This window comes from Camelus bactrianus, chromosome 18 (genome assembly GCF_048773025.1).
Source record: "Camelus bactrianus isolate YW-2024 breed Bactrian camel chromosome 18, ASM4877302v1, whole genome shotgun sequence".
In the NCBI taxonomy this organism is placed as follows: Eukaryota; Metazoa; Chordata; class Mammalia; order Artiodactyla; family Camelidae; genus Camelus; species Camelus bactrianus.
Genome location: NC_133556.1, coordinates 29,249,429 through 29,266,685, shown reverse-complemented (window position 1 = coordinate 29,266,685; position 17,257 = coordinate 29,249,429). Strand labels below are relative to the sequence as shown.

The 17,257-nt window shown below is 60.3% G+C and overlaps 2 protein-coding genes across 7 annotated transcripts in view; one reads left to right on the top strand and one right to left on the bottom strand.

The window, feature by feature from the left end:
- The first annotated feature begins 4,260 nt into the window (after positions 1 to 4,260).
- Positions 4,261 to 12,275, top strand: MPG (N-methylpurine DNA glycosylase). The gene is made up of 4 exons (XM_074346720.1): positions 4,261 to 4,512; positions 6,529 to 6,762; positions 9,213 to 9,417; positions 11,836 to 12,275. Exons 1-4 carry the CDS (start codon positions 4,276 to 4,278, stop codon positions 12,201 to 12,203), a joined length of 1,044 nt encoding a protein of 347 aa, XP_074202821.1. The 5' UTR covers positions 4,261 to 4,275; the 3' UTR covers positions 12,204 to 12,275.
- The window catches only part of NPRL3 (NPR3 like, GATOR1 complex subunit), a 32,000-nt gene continuing 26,924 nt past the window's right edge, over positions 12,182 to 17,257 (bottom strand). For 3 of the 6 annotated variants that reach the window (XM_045513695.2, XM_010950920.3, XM_045513697.2), the window contains 5 exons: positions 17,010 to 17,116; positions 16,475 to 16,604; positions 14,544 to 14,733; positions 13,637 to 13,829; positions 12,182 to 13,019 (listed from right to left, as the gene is read on the bottom strand). In XM_045513695.2, the coding sequence (XP_045369651.1) occupies positions 12,854 to 13,019; positions 13,637 to 13,829; positions 14,544 to 14,733; positions 16,475 to 16,604; positions 17,010 to 17,116 (786 nt within the window). In that variant the 3' untranslated portion in view covers positions 12,182 to 12,853. Of the gene's footprint in view, positions 13,020 to 13,151; positions 13,253 to 13,636; positions 13,830 to 14,543; positions 14,734 to 16,474; positions 16,605 to 17,009; positions 17,117 to 17,257 lie in introns of those variants that run through there. The other 3 variants (XR_012500409.1, XR_012500410.1, XR_012500411.1) reach the window with 3 other exon arrangements.

Below are 17,257 nucleotides of genomic sequence, written 5' to 3'. Positions count from 1 at the left end.
TTTATACACACACTCACTTGCACCCACACCAACAGCAGAATTAGAGCAGTTACCCCCTCCCCAGGCCCCTATGTGCCCCCACCCCTCCAGCCCAGCTCCCCCAGCAGGTACTCCCAGACCAGGCTGGAACCCTGGGAACAGAGGTGGCAGCACCATTTCTGGCCACCACTCTGTGCTCTTCTTTCAGAGCTCACGCACCGCCCCGGGGTGGGGGGAGCTCACTCCTGCACTTGCTGAGTTGAACAAAAAATGACCCATCTGCTCTAGGCTGAGGCTGCTGGAGAGGGTTTTCCAGCATTCCTCACACCTGACATTGCTGGACTTGGGTGGGGGGCGGCACAACCACCCCAAAGAAAGACCAATGGGGGTGAGAGGTCAATGGCAGGATATAGGCAGGGCTGAGCAGGCACTGTGAGTGGTGGCGGGCCCCCCTCTCCATGGAGAGATTCTGGGTGATCTTTCTTCTTCCTTTGGAGAAAACAGAACTGGGACCATGGGTGTTCTAAGCACCCTTCCACTGGGGCCACAATACTGAGGCATGTGAGGCCCAGCCCCAAAAGCCTCGGGGGACCCACAAATGTGTCTTCGGGCCCTTTGCTGGTCTGGGACCAGGTGGTCCTTTTCCTCTCTGAACCAAGTTGCTGCCACGGTTAGCAAAAATGCCAAGGGTGGGACTGCCCTGGTCCTTGGCTGCAGAGAAAATAAAGGTGACAATTTGAGGTGGCAGCCAGCTTACAGGTTGGCCCTGGAACCCGGGCAAGGGACAAAACCCTCTGATTGTCTCCTTGTCCATACCATAGGACAGAGTAGTGCCGACACATACCAGGTCATTAGCAAACACAGGTATATCAACACAATTCTTAGGCAGAGGGAGACAGTGAAAGCTTTGGAGGGCTACAGGAGGACTTCTTTACTGGGGTGGCCATGGGGGGTGACTTCAGGGGCCTTGGGGACACAAGGCAAGAGGAAGGTTACCCATGTTGACGCTCAGGGCTCCTGCAGCCCACACGTGCCACCCTTCCCATGCCAGGCCCTCAGCCAGAGACAGGACAGTCTCTCCATGCCTGGCATTCTTGACCCCTGCCAGGAATAAGCATGCCCCACCCACCTGGATGCCCAGACGGGGCTGGCAGGGCCAGCAGTGGTGTCCTCTCTGGAGGCCAGGGTCTGGGATCACCTCCAAAGCATGCCATGGCTGGGCATACAGTGCTGCAGGGCACCCTCCAGACCCCTCCACAACCCAGACACTCATTCCCAGCTGCCCAACTAGCTTGCAGCTGGGACAGGTGCTCACTCCCCAGCCCCCCACCCTCAGCTGCCAGGAGTCACCTTCAGTGGATGAGAGCTGCCTTTCCCAACATCATGCTCCCTCCCCAGAGAGGATGGTCTCCATGTCCAGTCACGGGTAAGTGACCTTCCCCTATATTCTTTCAGGTTACCTCCAAAGGACCCTCTCAGCTCCTGAGCATCGTGGAATCCTCAGCACCCTCTGTGGCCAACTCTTGTCCCTCACAGATGTTGTTCCCAAGGCCCGCCCCAGTGCACCCTGGCAGGCAAATCCAGGAATACCCAGGTTCTCAGCCCATCCCATTGGGCCTCTTGAGCCAGAATCCTGGTATCCAAAGGATGGTGTGAGTGGAGGCCTGGACACATGAATGCCCAGGCCTAGTCCCAGTCTATAGGGACACATGTATGCACACATGTGTGCTCTGCCTCACATCTGGCCCACTGCCCTGTGCTCTGATTGGGGAGCCCCTGACATGGAAATCCAGCTCCTGGTCCCTCTTTTTCCTCCCTGCACCAACCCCCACCCCCACCCCCAGCCCTGGAGAAAAGGAAATCAGCCACAATTGCCTAGTGTGTGGGCAGGTGACTGGGGATGGGCTGGTGTCTGGACCACCCCTGTGAATCTAGGACATGAGGGAGTCCTGACCACTAAAAAGATTCCCCTCCAGCCACCCTGGAATCCTCAGCTCGGCAGGCAAGCCCTGAGCTTCGGGGGGCCTGGATAGGCCCTGGACCAACCTCTGGCTATTTGGGGAAGAGGCACAGGTGGGCCAGATGGGTCAGGTGCCTGAAGTCATTGGCTATTTCTGAGGCAGCTGTCTCTCCCTGTGTCTCAGCACATGTGAGTACCTGGGCTCAGAGTCCAGTAACATTGGCAGCACAGCTCCAGGAGGGGACGATGCGGCCCATGCAGACTTCCTTCAGTTGCCCTCACTGCCCAAGGAGCCTCTTGAGCCCTCAGGGCCCATCAGGATGCCAGAAGCCACCCTGCTGAGAAGTTGGAGGGTGCCATCCCTTTCATGGTGTTAGCCATCCCTACACTAGAGAGGATAAGGAACCATGTGCCAGGTGGGAACGATGCTGGTGCTGGAACTCTGGCCTCTGTGGCTGGTGGAGCTGCTGTCCTTTCTTTCAAATCTCCAGTGACGATGGCCATGGGGCAGCGGGGCACAGAGCAGCTCACTTCAGCACTGACCATTTTCAGAGCATCAGGGGTATCCTCACCTTCATCTTCTTCCAGCCCAGCAGCAGGCCACAGTGGGGACAGAGAAGACCCCGAGGTCCACCCACCCCACCCCCAGCCTGGCACCACCTTCTTTCACCCACAGCCAGCCAGCCAGCGTGCCCTGTAGGCCACAGTGGGAACGCTCAGCCCAGCACTTCCAGCCTGTGGTGGAGCCTCAGACCTCAAACCAGGAAGTGGAGGGGGGGTTGCACAGAGGTTATGCAAGGCCCTGCACTCAGGCTGGAACATCTGGAGAAGTGGGCTGCTGGCTCCAGCCCTGCCTCCGCCTCCTGGGGGCCTGGGCTGCCCTCGAGCCTCTCTTTCCTTATCTTCAAGTTGGGGATCAAACATTCCCCCAGGGATGTGTGGACTCCCCATGATTTCTACAAGGACCCGTCACCATTGGTGAAATCAAAACAAAAATGAATACAGAACAGCACCCACCCTGCCCCTGCCCCTGCCCTCACCAGGGAACAGGGCCCAATAGTAGCCTCAGTTTCCCTGGTGGGGAGAGGAGGAAGGGAGGAGGGAAGGGAGGCTGGGCACACAGGAAGGCAGGAAGGGGGAGTCATTGTTTGGGCAGAATGGCTGCAGGGGGTAAGGAGGAAAGAAAGGGGTGGGAGTCACATCCAGGCCTGCCTCACAAGTCTGTATTTATGACACGTCTGTCGCCCACCCCCGGAAGGAAGCGGCACAAAGTGCCACAAACAGCTGGGTGGCTTCCAGCAGGCACTGAAAGGCTGCTGCCCCTCCCTCCCCAGGAAGTTCTGGTTAGGGCAGGGCGGGGGTGCAGCGGGGAGTACAGCTGGGCCTGGGCTGGAGTTTTCAGCTGCTGGGTTGGAGGAGGAGCATTTGGGGACTGGGGTCCTCCCAGATGGACTTGCCCTGAGACTAGGTGCCAGGCTCATCTGAGGGCCCCAGTCACATGGCCGGTCCAGCACCTCCCATCTGATGCCATCCACTTGCTCTCCAAATCCCTACGGGTACCCCTCACAGGGCCAGGGTCACACAAGTCAATGACAGCTCAGGATACGCTCACAAGGGGGTGTACCTATCCCACCCCAATCACACTTCATACTGCCCCAGCCACTGCTCTGAAAGACCATGCTCACGAGCCCCCACAGTCCTACTGCTGGCCTCAGCCTCTCCAGGGGGCTGGCCTAGCTCCAGTAGGCCCACCCCCAGACTTGGGCGGGCTCCTCTCAGCATCCTTCGGTGGCGGGAGGGGTGGGGCCTCCACTGCAGACACAGAATCCCGGGACCTACCCATATGCGATGACCGGGGGGAGAGGGAGGTTCTGGAGAGGCCTGGCGTCCCCTTCCTGGACAAAGTCTTCCTGCCCAACCTCTCCACTCCGATGCCCCCCAGATAGGGAGCAAGTAATGCCCCTCGGCAGTCGAGGAAGAAGTGTCCCAAGGACCCGGGCTTCGGCGCCACCTCCTTCACGCGCATTCCAAGTGCACCCCACAGAACCGTCTGCGGGCCATTCGCAAACCACTACGCCTCCAGCTGGGGCCCCTCTGGGGCCCAGTCAAGGTTCACCACTGACCGGGCCCCTTGGTGGTCTGACCACTAGCTGGTGGTTGAGTGAGTTCTGCGTCTGTGGGGGGACCAGGGTGCAAAGTGGGGTGGGGGTATGTCACTGGTAGGGGGGCCGGGGCGCGAGGGTGAGGGAGGCGGGCATTCTTCAACCCCAGCAGCCTTCTCCCTCTGCTCTCTCCACAAGTGTCCCAGCGGCGCGGGCCTTTGTCCAGGGTGGGAGATGGGGCGAAGGCCGGGAACGCCCGCCCCCGCTCCGACCCCTCCCCCGGGGGCGGACCCGCGCCGGGAAATCGCGCCGCTCCCGGAGGCTTCCGTCCTCCTCTGCGCAGGCGCCGGCTCCACCCCTGGACCGGGCGGCGCTTCCGGCATCCGCTCCTGGGTGGGCTTCCCGCGGGGCGGTTTCGGCCGCGAGAGTCGCTGCGGGAGCCGCCAGATGCCCGCGCCGCGCGAGGCCCAGGTGAGTGCGCGCCCAAGTGAGCGCGCTCCTCGCTCGGCGCGCGGCCGAGGGACAGGCTCGGGGGCGAGCCTGTCACCCGGAGTTGGACCCCACAACCCCAGGCAGCCGCTGAGAGGGAGCCCGGAGAGGACCAGTAACGAGCGCGCGGGCCCGCCCCTTGGGGTCTGCAGCCTCCAGACGAGCGCCTGCTGGCGGGGGTCGGACCCCGGTTCGGCGGCTCCGTTTGCCAGAAGCAAAGTCGAGGCCCGGCCCGAGGTCTCCAGTAGGGACAGCCCGACACAAATTTTCTGGTTGAATGCCGGGCACTAAGCTGGGGCTTAGACGCCCCCCTGCCCTGGAGCCAGCCTGGCACAGAAATGACCGCGGGGTTGGCTCGCGGTTGGCCTGAGGAGCCACTTCCCCTCACTCCTCGCTTCACTGTCTGTCCCAGACAAATACTTTCCCTTTATTTACTGACCCCACCCCCATACTTTGCCCAGGTTTTGATGGAGAGCTGGTAGGTCCCTTGGACACCCCCATCCAGGCGACTGTTTCCTGCCCTCTTGGTGGGCCCAGCCTAGCAAGAGACTCTTGCCCCCAGGTTTTGCCCAGAAGCATCCCCTGTGGAGGGTGTTTCTTCCTAACACTCACTGAGTGCTTGCTCTCTGCCAGCCAAGTGCTTACCTGGCTCCTCTCATGTTATTCACAGAACCATCTTGTGTGATAGACGTTGGTTCCCTTTCTGCATACGAGGAAACAGAGGCACAGGCATCTTAAGCCGTTTTCTGGGGCCCTTCACCCAGGGAACACCTGATTTCTAACCAGGGCCAGGGATGTGTGTAAGGTGTCCAGGTGCACATTTTGAGGCAGGGTAACCTCACTCAGGCCTGAGGCCTGGGGCAGGTTCGAATCCTAGGTCAGCAGTAGGGAAGCTGAGGCCTCTCTGAGCCTCAGTCCCTAGGCAGCTCTGTGAGTCCCCCACTGCCCAGGGCGGATCAGGGCAGAGACCCATAGCAACCCTAGTGCCTCAGGGTTGGCTAGGGGCCAAACTTGGGACTAGAACTGGGGCCACAGTGTCCGAGAGTCTGAGCCCCGGTGGGTATTGGCAGATGGGCCAAGCTGCAAAGACTATCACGTCAGCATCCATTCTTAGCAGACGGGCGGTCTCCGTTCAATGCAGTGTCTGCACTTATGTTAAAAATAAGGGGTCTGTCACATGCCAGGAAGGCATTGGAATCAGCCCTTGAGGAGGGTGTTTCCAGGCCCTGGTGCTTACCTGCTCCTTTCATTGGAGAGCGGCTGGTCCCAGAATGGCCAAGGGGGTGTGGTCAGCTTCCTTGGACCTGTGGTAGCTGGTGGAAGGCAGGTAGTGTGCTGGTCTCAGCAGATCCTCCTCATTCCTCCGACCTCACCTTTGCCTTACTTATCCTTGTCAATCTGACATCCTGGGTCATGAGGGAGAAGGCAGTTGGGGACTCACTGGGGGTCATGCCCTGAGCACTTGTGGTGGGACCGAGTAGACCATCTGCCTGGTGCTAACCCACGTGTTTGTGTCAGGCCTTCTGGGCCATTCTAGGAGGGGTCTGGCACAGTGGGAGCCCTGCTGACATGAGGAAGGGCATGGATGCCGGTTCAAAGGGCAGGGTTCCAGAAACAAGCTCAGAAGTTCATTTGGAGACCACATGATGAATGGGAATCAGAGGGTACCAGCCCTTTCCCCACGCTCAGGTGCCACTATCCCCTCCCCAAGCCCTGTAGCCCATGGCCAGCAGGCTGTGTAACTCCTGCTTGTGATGGCCTGTATCACCCCCGCCACCAACCTGCCTTCATGCGCAGTCATTTCCCAGGTCCTCCTGGGTCCCAGCACAGGGCTGAGTGTGTCAAGTGTGGCGTTCTGTTGGTACCTGTAACAACCCACAAGGTGGTTGCCCCCTTTTTGCTGATGGGGAAACTGAAGACAGGCAGTTAAGTGAGTCCTTGAATGATTGACTTCACCTCTCCTATTCATACACTTTATTTTGTCTTTTCCTGTCACAGCTTTCCTTCAGAATGGGCCAAAAAAGGCAGCGACTGTTGGAGGCCAAGCAGCATCAGAAACCACCAGATAGAACCCAGACACCTTCCCCTAAGGAGCCCCGCTTGGGCCTGCCCTCGACCCTGGGCCCCCAGCGCAGCATCTATTTCTCAAACCTGAAGGTCTGCCCTGCTCGCCTGGGATCAGAGTTTTTCGACCAACCTGCAGTCCCCCTGGCACGGGCCTTTCTGGGGCAGGTAATGTGAATGTAGTGGTGTGGCCTCTGCTGAGGCAGTGATCTCCATGCAGTGTCTGTGGGCCCTAGTCCTCTTACCCTGGGCTCACTTCCCTGACTTGGGCCTGCTTGTCCCCATGCAGTTAGTTGCTTTGCCCACACGTGTTGCGGGCAGCTTCACCTCACTCGTCTGGGGCAGGGGCTGGGTCCAGGATGGGCCAGGAAGAATGCTGAGATTGTTCATGGTGCCTGCCCTGGGTGAGGGCAGGGGCGCCACTACCTGCCTGCCTGCTCTGGGCAGTGAGGACAGGAGCCACAGCAGCATTAGCCGTCTCCATGTGGGATGGCCCTCAGGGCAAGTTTCCTAAAAGGACCACGGTCAGTGCTGGCTGTGTCTGGGAGGGTCTATCCCCAGCACAGTAAGTTCCCTTGCTGGAGCTCATCTGTGTGTGTATCAGCTTTTAGACTGTGGCCTCTGGGCTGCGCAAGTCAGAGTCGTCTCCAGGCAGCCCCTGCAGCTCCAAGTTCTTGAGCGGGAAGCAGAGACTGCCCATGGCCCGTGGGGGCAGAGCCCATCAGCACGCAGTGTGTGTGTCCGCATGTGCCGGCCACAGCAGAGTTTGGCCACATCCATCTGGAGCGCCATCTGTGTTTTATTCCTGGGTACCAAACTCTAGGCCTAGCTCTCTGGTCCTCCTTGAGCTTCCATGGCTACTCTTTTTCCTTTAGTGAGCCTACCGTTAGGTTAAAATGGCCAAGGAGAGTCGGTTTCTGTGACTGATAGAAGATTGGTGCCAAGAGTGCTGTGTGGAGGGGAACAGATCCTGAAACCTGGGCTGGTGGAGTGTGGCCTAAAGTGTGACCTAGTCAGTCTGTCCCTGTGAGGATGCTTTCAGTGGCGAGGGCCAGAAGACCCTTCTAAAAGCACCTTAAATAATGAGGGTTTATGATCACACATGAAATGGCACACGGGGCAGGTGAGTCCCAGCGTCAGGTTGATGGCCCAAGGGCCTCACTGTCATAGTCTCCCTTTAGGCTCCCATTGTGCCCACTTGAGCCCAAGGGTGGACAGGGCAATGGCCAGCAGAGGAGTGTTTCACCCTGTACATCCCTTTTTCCTGACCTCCCAACAGAGGTACTCGCAGACCCCTTGACCAGGCTTGGGTTGTGCACTCATCCTTAAACAGGTGGTTGCAAGAAGCAGTGAGTTGCCATGACAACCCAGACCACTCTCCCGTCACCCACTTGGCTGAGAAGAGTGTTGTATCTCTCGGGACCCTCTACCAGCAAGAAGGAGCTGTGTTTTTAGTGGGGGTGAGGAAAGGGCCGTGGGAGGTGTGGAAACACGCAGTCAAGTGGATGGGGGACTTTTCCCTCTGATCTCCTGGAAAGTGGAAATGAGGCCTTGTCTGAGATGGTATGGCCAAGCCCAAAATGTAGATGTGTAGGGGACTTCTAGGATTTCTCCCCTGTTCCCAGGAAGGCCTTCTGTAGTGCTCCCCAACTGAGCACCCAGGCTTCAGCACCACCTCCCTGCCCCTATGACACTGACCCCAGCCCCAGACTCATTGGGCTCCATAGGCTAAGGCAGGTAGCCTGGCCACCCAACTGACTGCCCTGGCCTAAGGACAAGGAGGGTGCTGGGGGTGTCTCTGGGGAGGTGGCTGGCCTGTGAAACTACTGTGAACCCAAGTTGAATCAGACCCAGGCTCTAGACACTGGATGTGACTGCTGACCACTCCTAGGGCCATCCTGTAGTGCCACATGGCGAAGGAGTAGGGCAGAGGGGTTCACATTCCACAGGCCTTGACCAGCTCCCCTGTGGCCTGCTCTGCCCCTCTAGGTGCTCTGCTGGCATGAGAGTGCCCACCCCTCTGGGGACAGCCCCTGGCAACGGCCCCTGCCCTGTCCTCCACTGGCCCCTCCTGGACTCACCACTGCCCAGGGTGCTATCGCCAGGCTCGCCTCCCTGGCTCGCTGCCCAGCCCGCTCTACTCCTTGAGGAGCTTATGACACCCAGGGTCATGGTTCAGGCTGGGGCGCTGTGGGGCAGCTGGTCCCTCTGCTCAGAAAGGTCTCTCTGAGCTGGGTGGGTCAGGGCTGCGTATGACAGTCCTTTGTGGTTAGTCTAGGTGGAGGGGGCACCACAGGCTCTGGAATCCCTGTGACCTACACGCTGCTCGGCCTCAGGCTGGGCATTTCAGTCCAGTGGGGCTTGGGGAGGAGGCAGGGGATGCGGCTGAGGAGATTGAAGTGCATGAATTCACTGGTGCTGGTGCCCTGGCTGGGGTTTAAGACGGCTGCACCTGACGATAGGACAGTTCGTGAGGGGCCTGCGGTCCAGTAGTCCAGTAGGATGGAGGGGACAGTGGGGGTCCCTGGATAGACCTGGGTGTCCTGGGGCATTCTGAGATGGGGAGGTGAGTCCAGGCTGTGGGCTGTGTGGACCCCACCCCTTCCTGCCCTGAGCAGGTCTTGGTCCGACGACTTGATGATGGCACAGAGCTCCGTGGCCGCATTGTGGAGACTGAGGCATACTTGGGGCCAGAGGATGAAGCTGCCCATTCTCGGGGTGGCCGGCAGACCCCCCGCAACCGTGGCATGTTCATGAAGCCAGGGACCCTGTACGTGTATCTCATCTATGGCATGTACTTCTGCATGAATGTTTCCAGCCGAGGTGAGTGGTGCTGGGGCACGGGGTGGGTGGGGGAAGGAGGCCAGAGCAGTCCCCTCAGCTGATAGACCCTTGGGAGGACCAGGCTGGGCAGGTGTTTGAGCAAGGGGGTGCCCTTGCTCGCCTAGGCTGGGGCTTTAGGAACTCTGGCTGCACTGACAGGGTGGTTGGAGGTACAGGGGGCCCCCATGGAGTAGAGGTCAAGGGTTGACCTGAACATAGAGCAGATGGTTCCATGAGGCCACCACTGGTCCCAGAGCTCAGAGCTGGTGTCACTGACAGCCCAGGGTAGACTTGGGAGGGGCTGATTGTGGGGAAACAGGGTGAGATCGATTTGGGGTGAGCTAGGCTCAGGCAGAGCTTTGCCAGGCAGCGAGTTACAGGTCTGGATCAGCTCTTCTCTACTGGGGATGACCCTGCCCACCCCCCACCCCCACCCCCGGGCAACATTAGGCGATGTCTGACATATTTCTGGTCATCACTGCTGGGGGGATGCTACTGGCATATAGTGGATGGAGGTGATGCTGAACAGCTCACAACGCACAGGATAGCCCCCCAGAGAACTGTGGGCCCCAAAGGTCAGCAGGGCCATGCGGAGAGACGCTGGTTGACGGCTCCCGGGAGGGCCCACCCATCTCAGGAGACCCACCCTGCGGCAGCCTCTGTCCTTCATGTGTAGGCAGCTCTGTTTTCTGGGTGGTCTCTGCTCAGCAGGAAGAGCCCACAGTACCGTCCTGCCCGAGCCACTGCTGACCTGCAGCAGGGTCAGCCCAGCCCACTTGGACTAGCCAGTGCCAGCTGCCATCCCAGGTAAACAAACACTTGAGGACAGTCACACCCGTGGAACGAGTCCAGTGATGTGTGAGTTGTGACTGCCCAGAGTGGACAGCTGGGGATGTCTAGTGCCAGAGCCACAGGGGTGAGAGGACACAGGGAACCCACAACTGGCCCTCTGCCCAGCACAAAGCAGGTGCTGAGTGAAACTGAGTGGCAGGGATGGCCCCCGGGGGCCCTGTTGTCACCCAGAGAGCTTACTTAGGTTGCTAAGCTTTTCTTTGACATTAGAACCAACCCCTCGTGTGAGGGGAGACCGCGCTTGGGCAAGAGGCTGCAATCAGTGAGGAAGAGGGGGAGCCCAAGTCTTCTGCAGGTACAGTGAACAAGGCAGATGTGGGAAGTGGCATGTTACTTTCTGGTCACGTGACCAAGGGGCCCCAGGAACATCCAGGCCAGGGGGACAGAAAAACCACAGAAGTGCAGTCAGGGCCAAGGGTCATCTGGGTGCAGTGAGCAGGGGGTGGCTGAGGACAGTCATGGCCTGCATGTCCCTGAGGCAGAGATGGTGCAGAGATCAGAACAGGTAGGGCCAACTCCAGGGGCTGAGTGGCTGGCATGGGCAGAGTAGGGGGTGATGGGGAGGCCCAGTGGGAAGAGGTGGGGGTGTCGTGCTTTTGTCAGGATGTGGGACTCAGGTGCCTTCCAGGAGAGGAGGGGCTGACTGCTCCTCCGACCCATCTGCAGGTGGCACCCAGAGGGTGGAACCAGAGGTAGCCTTGAGGCTGGTGGACAGGGGAGGGCCTAGGAAGGGACTAAAACTTCAAGGCTTTATGGGCCTTTGGGCACATCTCGAGGTCCTTTGAAAACCGTCTGGTTAAGGGGACCTGGTCACAAACACTTGCACACTTGCTGGCTACGCAGGAGGCCATGGCTGCCACAAGTACTCAGGGCCAGCTCCTGGGTGCTCATGGGGAGGCCTGTGTGGCTGAGGCCTGAGGGTGGGGACTGGCCTGGCCGTGCCTCAGGCTGAGCCCCTCAGACTCCCAGCTGGAGCAGGTATCCCAGGAGAGTGGCCTTGCTGGAGGATCAGGGCTTCTCTGTCCAGAGCCCAGAGGATAATCACTGTCCCCAGCCAGGAATCCAAAGGCATTTGGACAGATGTCTTCTCGAGGGAATCCCTGTCTCTTAAGTGGCCTAGACTGGTTGGGGAGGGGACCCTGAGGGAGGTGGGGGTGGGCTGTCAGTACCTCCTGCCACGTCAGTCTCCCCACTGGGTCACAGGGTGGGGCTCACCCATGTCCTGCACACATTGGTGGCTGTTCCAAGCCACCCTTCCAGCTCCCCCAAAAGACACCCAGTGGGGGAGGCAGATGGAGGACTACGGGCCCCAGGGTGGAAGGCCAGCCTCACAATGAGAGCCAATCACCAAACCAGAGGAAACCCGGGAGCTCTGGCCAGGCTTTCTCCCAGGTCCTCCCCAGCTGGTGGTTAGGTGGCCAGAGGCACCCACAAGAGGCAGGGGTGTGTGTGGGTGCAGGTGTGCAGGAGGGGAGGCGGGCTGAGCATATGGACAGTGAGTGAGCATTTTCTCGTGCCCTGTGATAGGGAGGGCAACCGCCCTGGGGGGCCCTGTCTCTCCCACAGGGGATGGGGCGTGTGTCCTGCTGCGAGCCCTGGAGCCCCTGGGAGGCCTGGAGGCCATGCGGCAGCTGCGCAGTACCCTCCGCAAAGGTGCCACAGGCCGAGCCCTCAAAGACCGTGAGCTCTGCAACGGCCCCTCCAAGCTGTGCCAGGCCCTGGCCATTGACAAGAGCTTCGACCAGCGGGACCTGGCCACAGATGAAGCTGTATGGCTGGAGCAGGGGCCCAGGGAGTCTGCGGTGGTGGCAGCAGCCCGAGTGGGCATCGGCCATGCTGGAGAGTGGGCCCACAAGCCCCTGCGCTTCTATGTGCAGGGCAGCCCCTGGGTCAGCGTGGTGGACAGAGCGGCTGAGCGGACTGCACAGGCCTGAGTAAGGACCTGTGTGGATGATGATTTTTAATTGTTTAAAAACAAAATAAATGCAGTGTTTCCAGAAAACTCACTTGCGTCTCAGCCAGAGCCCCTTGGTAGTCAGCTCTTCCTCCATGGTAGGACCCGGGTCTACGCGTGCAGCAGGTGTCTTGAGAGGCCGCCCTGGGCACAGGAGGACCAGAAGCACCAGTGTGGAGCAGCTTCCTGCCCCTCCCCCAAGGAAGCATGTTCAGCAGGCCCTCACCAGCTGCAGGACATCATCAGCCCAGGTCCTTGTGCCTCAGGTGGCGGCTGAGTGGGGTGTGTTGTGGGGTGACAGCCTGGCCATAGCCTCCTTGTGGCTAATGCAGGACAGTGGAGAGGTCTGGGCTGGGCACTCAGGCCTCACATTCTGGACCGGCAGGGTGGGGAGGGGGCTCTGAGAGAACTCAGGCCTGAGCCTCTGTGGGAAGCACGCAGGTCTCACTCAGAGGCCTGAGTCCTGGATGCTTCCTCCATCTCCAGCCTCTCCCTCTCAGCTCAGACGTGGAGTCTGTTTCGAGGACTGGATGAAACTGAGGATGCAGAGGGCAGTGGCCGCATGGGGAGGGGACAGGCCAGCACCCCTGCCCACGGCAGCAGCCCCTCTGCCCCATCCTCAGCTCGGGCTCACGTGAGCAGGGCCTGGAAGACGGCGATAACCGGGTCCTCGTGGGTAGTTACCACCAGGACGCTGCGGAACTTGTCCAGGAGCGTGAGCAGCTGGGAGCGCCGGGTGTTCTCATTGTACATGATCTCCTCCAGGTGGTGGCGGCCACGGAAGTAGTGCAGGAGCCTGGGGGTGGGGCGGGGGACAAACATGTGTAGGCTCAGATGCCTGCCAGGGAGCAGCCGCTCACGCCCTGCCCCCTCCCTGGCAGTGTCCCGGACCTTGGCCCACCATGGTCCCCTCAAGTGTCACGCCCACCTCAGCGCTCTGAGGGCAGTGCAGGGACAGGTCCGCCAGGCTTCTGTCTTTCCTGCTACTCTGGCTCTGGGCATGTCTGTAGCTGGGGCCAGCATAGGAGGCTGGCAGAGAATGGCCTCGTGTTGGGTTTTGGCTGGGGGTGCTCCATTCCTGACAACCTGACCTCCCAGAACACCACACACCTGCAGTGCCCCCAAGCTTGTTACCTATGATGGGGAGATCCCAGACCCCACCCCAGCCTAAGAGTCCTGGGAAGAACCCCTGCCCAGCTGCCCAGGCCCATGAGGATGAGACCTTGCTGCAGCTTCCCAAGAAGTGACAAGCAACACCCAGCAGGTACAGGACAGAGCCCCCCCACAGGCAGGCACCAGGTGGGGACAACCTCAACCAGTGAGTGCCCTTTGCCATCAGTGGACTGAAGTGTGGTTGTGCAGGTACACCCCCATCCACTCTGTCCTGACCCTAGAACTGCCACCTGCCCCCACCTGGCGAACATGCGGAGGTCCTCGGGGTTCTGGGCCGCGGGCACACTGAGGATGGCTGCCCGCTCGTGCTCAGACAGGCTGGCCAGCAGGTTCTCCGTCATCCTCCTGTTCAGCGGTGAGTCCCCACTGGGGAGCAGCTCTGCACTAGAGTTGTCCATGCTGGGGCTGGTGAGGGTCATGTCGTCACTGCTGGCTGTGAGCGGGCACCAGTCAGGGAGCAGCTGGCCCCCAGGATTCCCCCTGGTGCCCCAGCCACATGTCACCTGTGCCAACCTTGGGACCCACTGCCACACCCTCGCGGAGCAGCCCCACACCCTAGGTCAGGCCTGGTCTTCCCACCCTCCCGCCCAACATGGACAATGGGAGCCCTGGGCCCAAGGCCCAGCCTCAGCCTGGGAGGCACCTCCCCCAGGCCTTCTGGACCCTTGTCTTCTCCAAGCCCAAGAACCTGGGGCCTGGCAATGGGCTGCTGCCTTTGGCAGGGCACTGTGGCTAAAATGGCTTTCAAGAAGGCACTGACAGTCATTGTCCTCTCAGAGGCCCTGGGCACAGAGGTTTCCACTGTCCCCCTGGGGCCGATGTGTGGTCTGCTCTGATCCCAGGCTGGGCAGCATGTGGGCTGGGCCGGGCTGGTCCTGACTGAGCAAGGTAGAGCCTCCTCCTAGGGAGGCAGGGGAGAGGGGCCTCCCATTTCCCCTCCAAGGGAAAGCTGCTTGGCAGGGCGCGGCGGTGTCTCCCGGGACCCCAGCTACCCACAGAAGGGGCAGGTGAGTGTGCTTAGGGCTGGTGCAGCCGTGAAGGTGCCGTGGTCACCCCCTGCAGCACCCAAGTCGGGCCTCCTAGCTGCCCGCCTCTCCCAAGTGCTCACCCCCCACCCCATGACAGATGCCCTGGCAGGGGGTCCTACTTGGGGAGCCGAAGCTGAGGGCGTTGGGCGTGCTGAGGCTGCGGCCGCCAACCCTGGTGGTGAAGGGGACATCATCCTCCCGGGGGCGGGGCTCGTCCTCACTGGGCGAGGCCATCAGGCAGACGTACGTGTGCAGCTGGACGAGGAGCCTGTGCTGCAGCATCCACACCACCATCTGGATGAGCTGGGTCTGCAGGACGGGCAGCGTGAGGCCCAGGCCAGGAGGGAGCCATGGCCCGAAACAACCTGAGTGTCACCCCAGAGGTCAGGGTGAGACTTGACACCTCAGAAAGGGAACTCCCAGCCGCCATCTGGCTTCACAAACCCAACTCCCATCTGGGGAGGCAGTGGGGCCACCTTTGCCAAGGCTGCCATCACACCCAGGCTGCCCCATGTCTGGCCTTTCTTGCCCGGGGGCCCTGTGACGTGGAGGTCCTGCTCTGCCTTATCTCCCCACTGGGCTCTGTGGAGCCCCCTCCCTGCCACAGAAAGAAGCTGTGGACAGCTGCCCTGAGAGCAGGAAATCCTCCCCTGGGTAAACCTGAAAGCCTGCCCGGGGCAGAGAGCCCTGCTGAGGTGTGCAGATACTAGGTGCCGAGTCCACGCTCCATGGGGCTGGGGCTGACCAGGAGCAGCAAGGACGCCTGTGCGGGAGAAGCTCTGGGCCCGGTTACAGGGAGGTATGTGCATACGGCGTCCATGTTCCCAGACACACACACCCACCTGCTCCTCCCCAGTGTCCCGGCTGACCACCCGTGGAAATAGGGTTAACATGGGCATGTGTGACCCGGTCACACAAAATCAAACCGAGAATTGTAAAATAATTTAAATTAAGAAATGAAGCAGCACAGTGAGTACATTCTAGGCCTGAAGCAGGTGTGGGGGGCAGGTGGCCTCAGTCTGGGACTGAACAGAACCAGAACCAGCTCCATCTGGGACCCTCGGGCTCAGCCTACAAAAGCCACCTGCCATCGGGCCTGTGGGGAAGTTTCTGCTGGGGGCAGGGGGAGGCAGTGCACATGCAAAGTGTGTTTCTTATTCAGCCGGCACAGTCTGGCACAGTTCCTGAGAACCAAAGGTGCTGGGAAAGACAGCATTTACAACAGTCACGCTCGGCACTGAAGTGAACTGAGCAAATGATTCCTACCTCATTCACAGGTTGAGAAAGGAAAGGGTTTGCTCTCCTTAAGGAATGGCTTTGCCTAACAGATTCAGCACTTGTTAAGGCAAATATTTTACTTTTGAAGACAGAGCCGGGAAAACACCCAGCCCCATCTCTGACACTTGGCCCACTGGGCCCTGCCCAGGGCCCCAGGCTTGCGGCAGAGGGGAGGGAGCACTCAACCCGGCCATGGACACAGAGCTCACCAGTTCATTCCACGTGCCTCTCCCTCCCTGAAGCCGCCCCACCACACCCAGCACCCCTGCCTGCCCCTTACCTGGGCCTGTCCTGTCCAGGTCCTCTTGGATGAGGAGATTCTGGGGACCAGTGAGCCCAAGACACACCCAAAGACCCTGTGGCCACCTGGACCATGGCAGATAGGAGAGGGAGGCGGAGGGCAGGGCCCAAACAAATCATCTCTGCGTCCCCCAACTCTGGGACCCCAGGCCCATAAGAGGGTACCAGGTGGCTCTGTCCTCCCAGGAAAGGTCACTGATCTCCTGCCAACTAGGCCTCTTAACTTGGTTCTAACCCTAAGATCTGCCCACCCTGCGCAGGGTGGGCTCCATGGGTGCACGGGGGTAGGAAGGACTTGGACTGTTGCTCAAGTGTCTGCAGGTAGCCTAGCTGGGCTCCTGGTCACCCTGGCAGGGCACGTACCACCCACACAGCAAGCACCTCCCCTCAAGCCCAGGATAAGGGCACAGCAGCACTGAGGGCCCTGGATCAGGGACCAAACCAGGTGGCTCCCTGAGCCCCTGAGACTCACCTCCTGCACAGGAGGGGCGAGGGGATTCCTAAATTCTGACAAGGACACCGGCAAGGAGAACTTAGCAAGGACGGACGGCAGGTCATGAGATGGGAACTGGCAGGAGAACTGCTCGGCCAGTGGGGAGTACCTGGGGACAGGTGGGCAAGGTGTCCACAAGCCCAGGAGACCTCCCCACTGTGTTCATGGCATCTGCACCCTCGCCATGAGCCCATTGTGGACAGCAGGGGGTGCAGCATGGTACGTGCAATGAGGACAGAACCCGCTTACCCCACAATGCAGCCCCTCATAGCCCCCAAGTCAAGGCCAAGGCTCCCGACCTCCCAGCAAGTGCCCCATCCAGTGCCTACTGGCCAGTACACATGGGCAGTTGCAGACCCTACCTGGAGGCTGCATGTGCTAGAGGAAGAGCACAGGCCTAGGGAGAGTCATGCAGGGCTGGACCTGGCCCGACCTGGATCATGGGCCTGAATGACCCAGGGGGCACCCCCTGCCCTCCCGGGGACCCTGGGCTCTGGGAGCCCGAGGGACTCACAGGCACACGCTGGCATTGGGAGAAAGCATGTAGACGTTGTTCTCACACAGCGGGTAGATGACGATGGCCTTGCCCCAGTACACCAGGTGAGCTGCAAGCTGGAAAACCTGTGGGCAGAGGGGGCTGGAGGACAGTGCCTGGGAGGCAGATCCAGTTTCCCTGGCTCACAGCAACAAGCCTTTCTATCACCGGTCCCTGTGCTATCCAGGCCAGCATGAGCACAGCGATGGTGGGGACAGCCAGGATCA

Excerpts from the sequence above, each read along its gene's own strand:
- MPG (XM_074346720.1), top strand. The coding sequence starts at position 4,276 with ATGGGGCGAAGGCCGGGAACGCCCGCCCCCGCTCCGACCCCTCCCCCG. Across the intron at positions 4,513-6,528 it reads CCGCGCCGCGCGAGGCCCAG|CTTTCCTTCAGAATGGGCCA; the intron begins GTGAGTGCGCGC and ends TTCCTGTCACAG. Across the intron at positions 6,763-9,212 it reads CACGGGCCTTTCTGGGGCAG|GTCTTGGTCCGACGACTTGA; the intron begins GTAATGTGAATG and ends TGCCCTGAGCAG.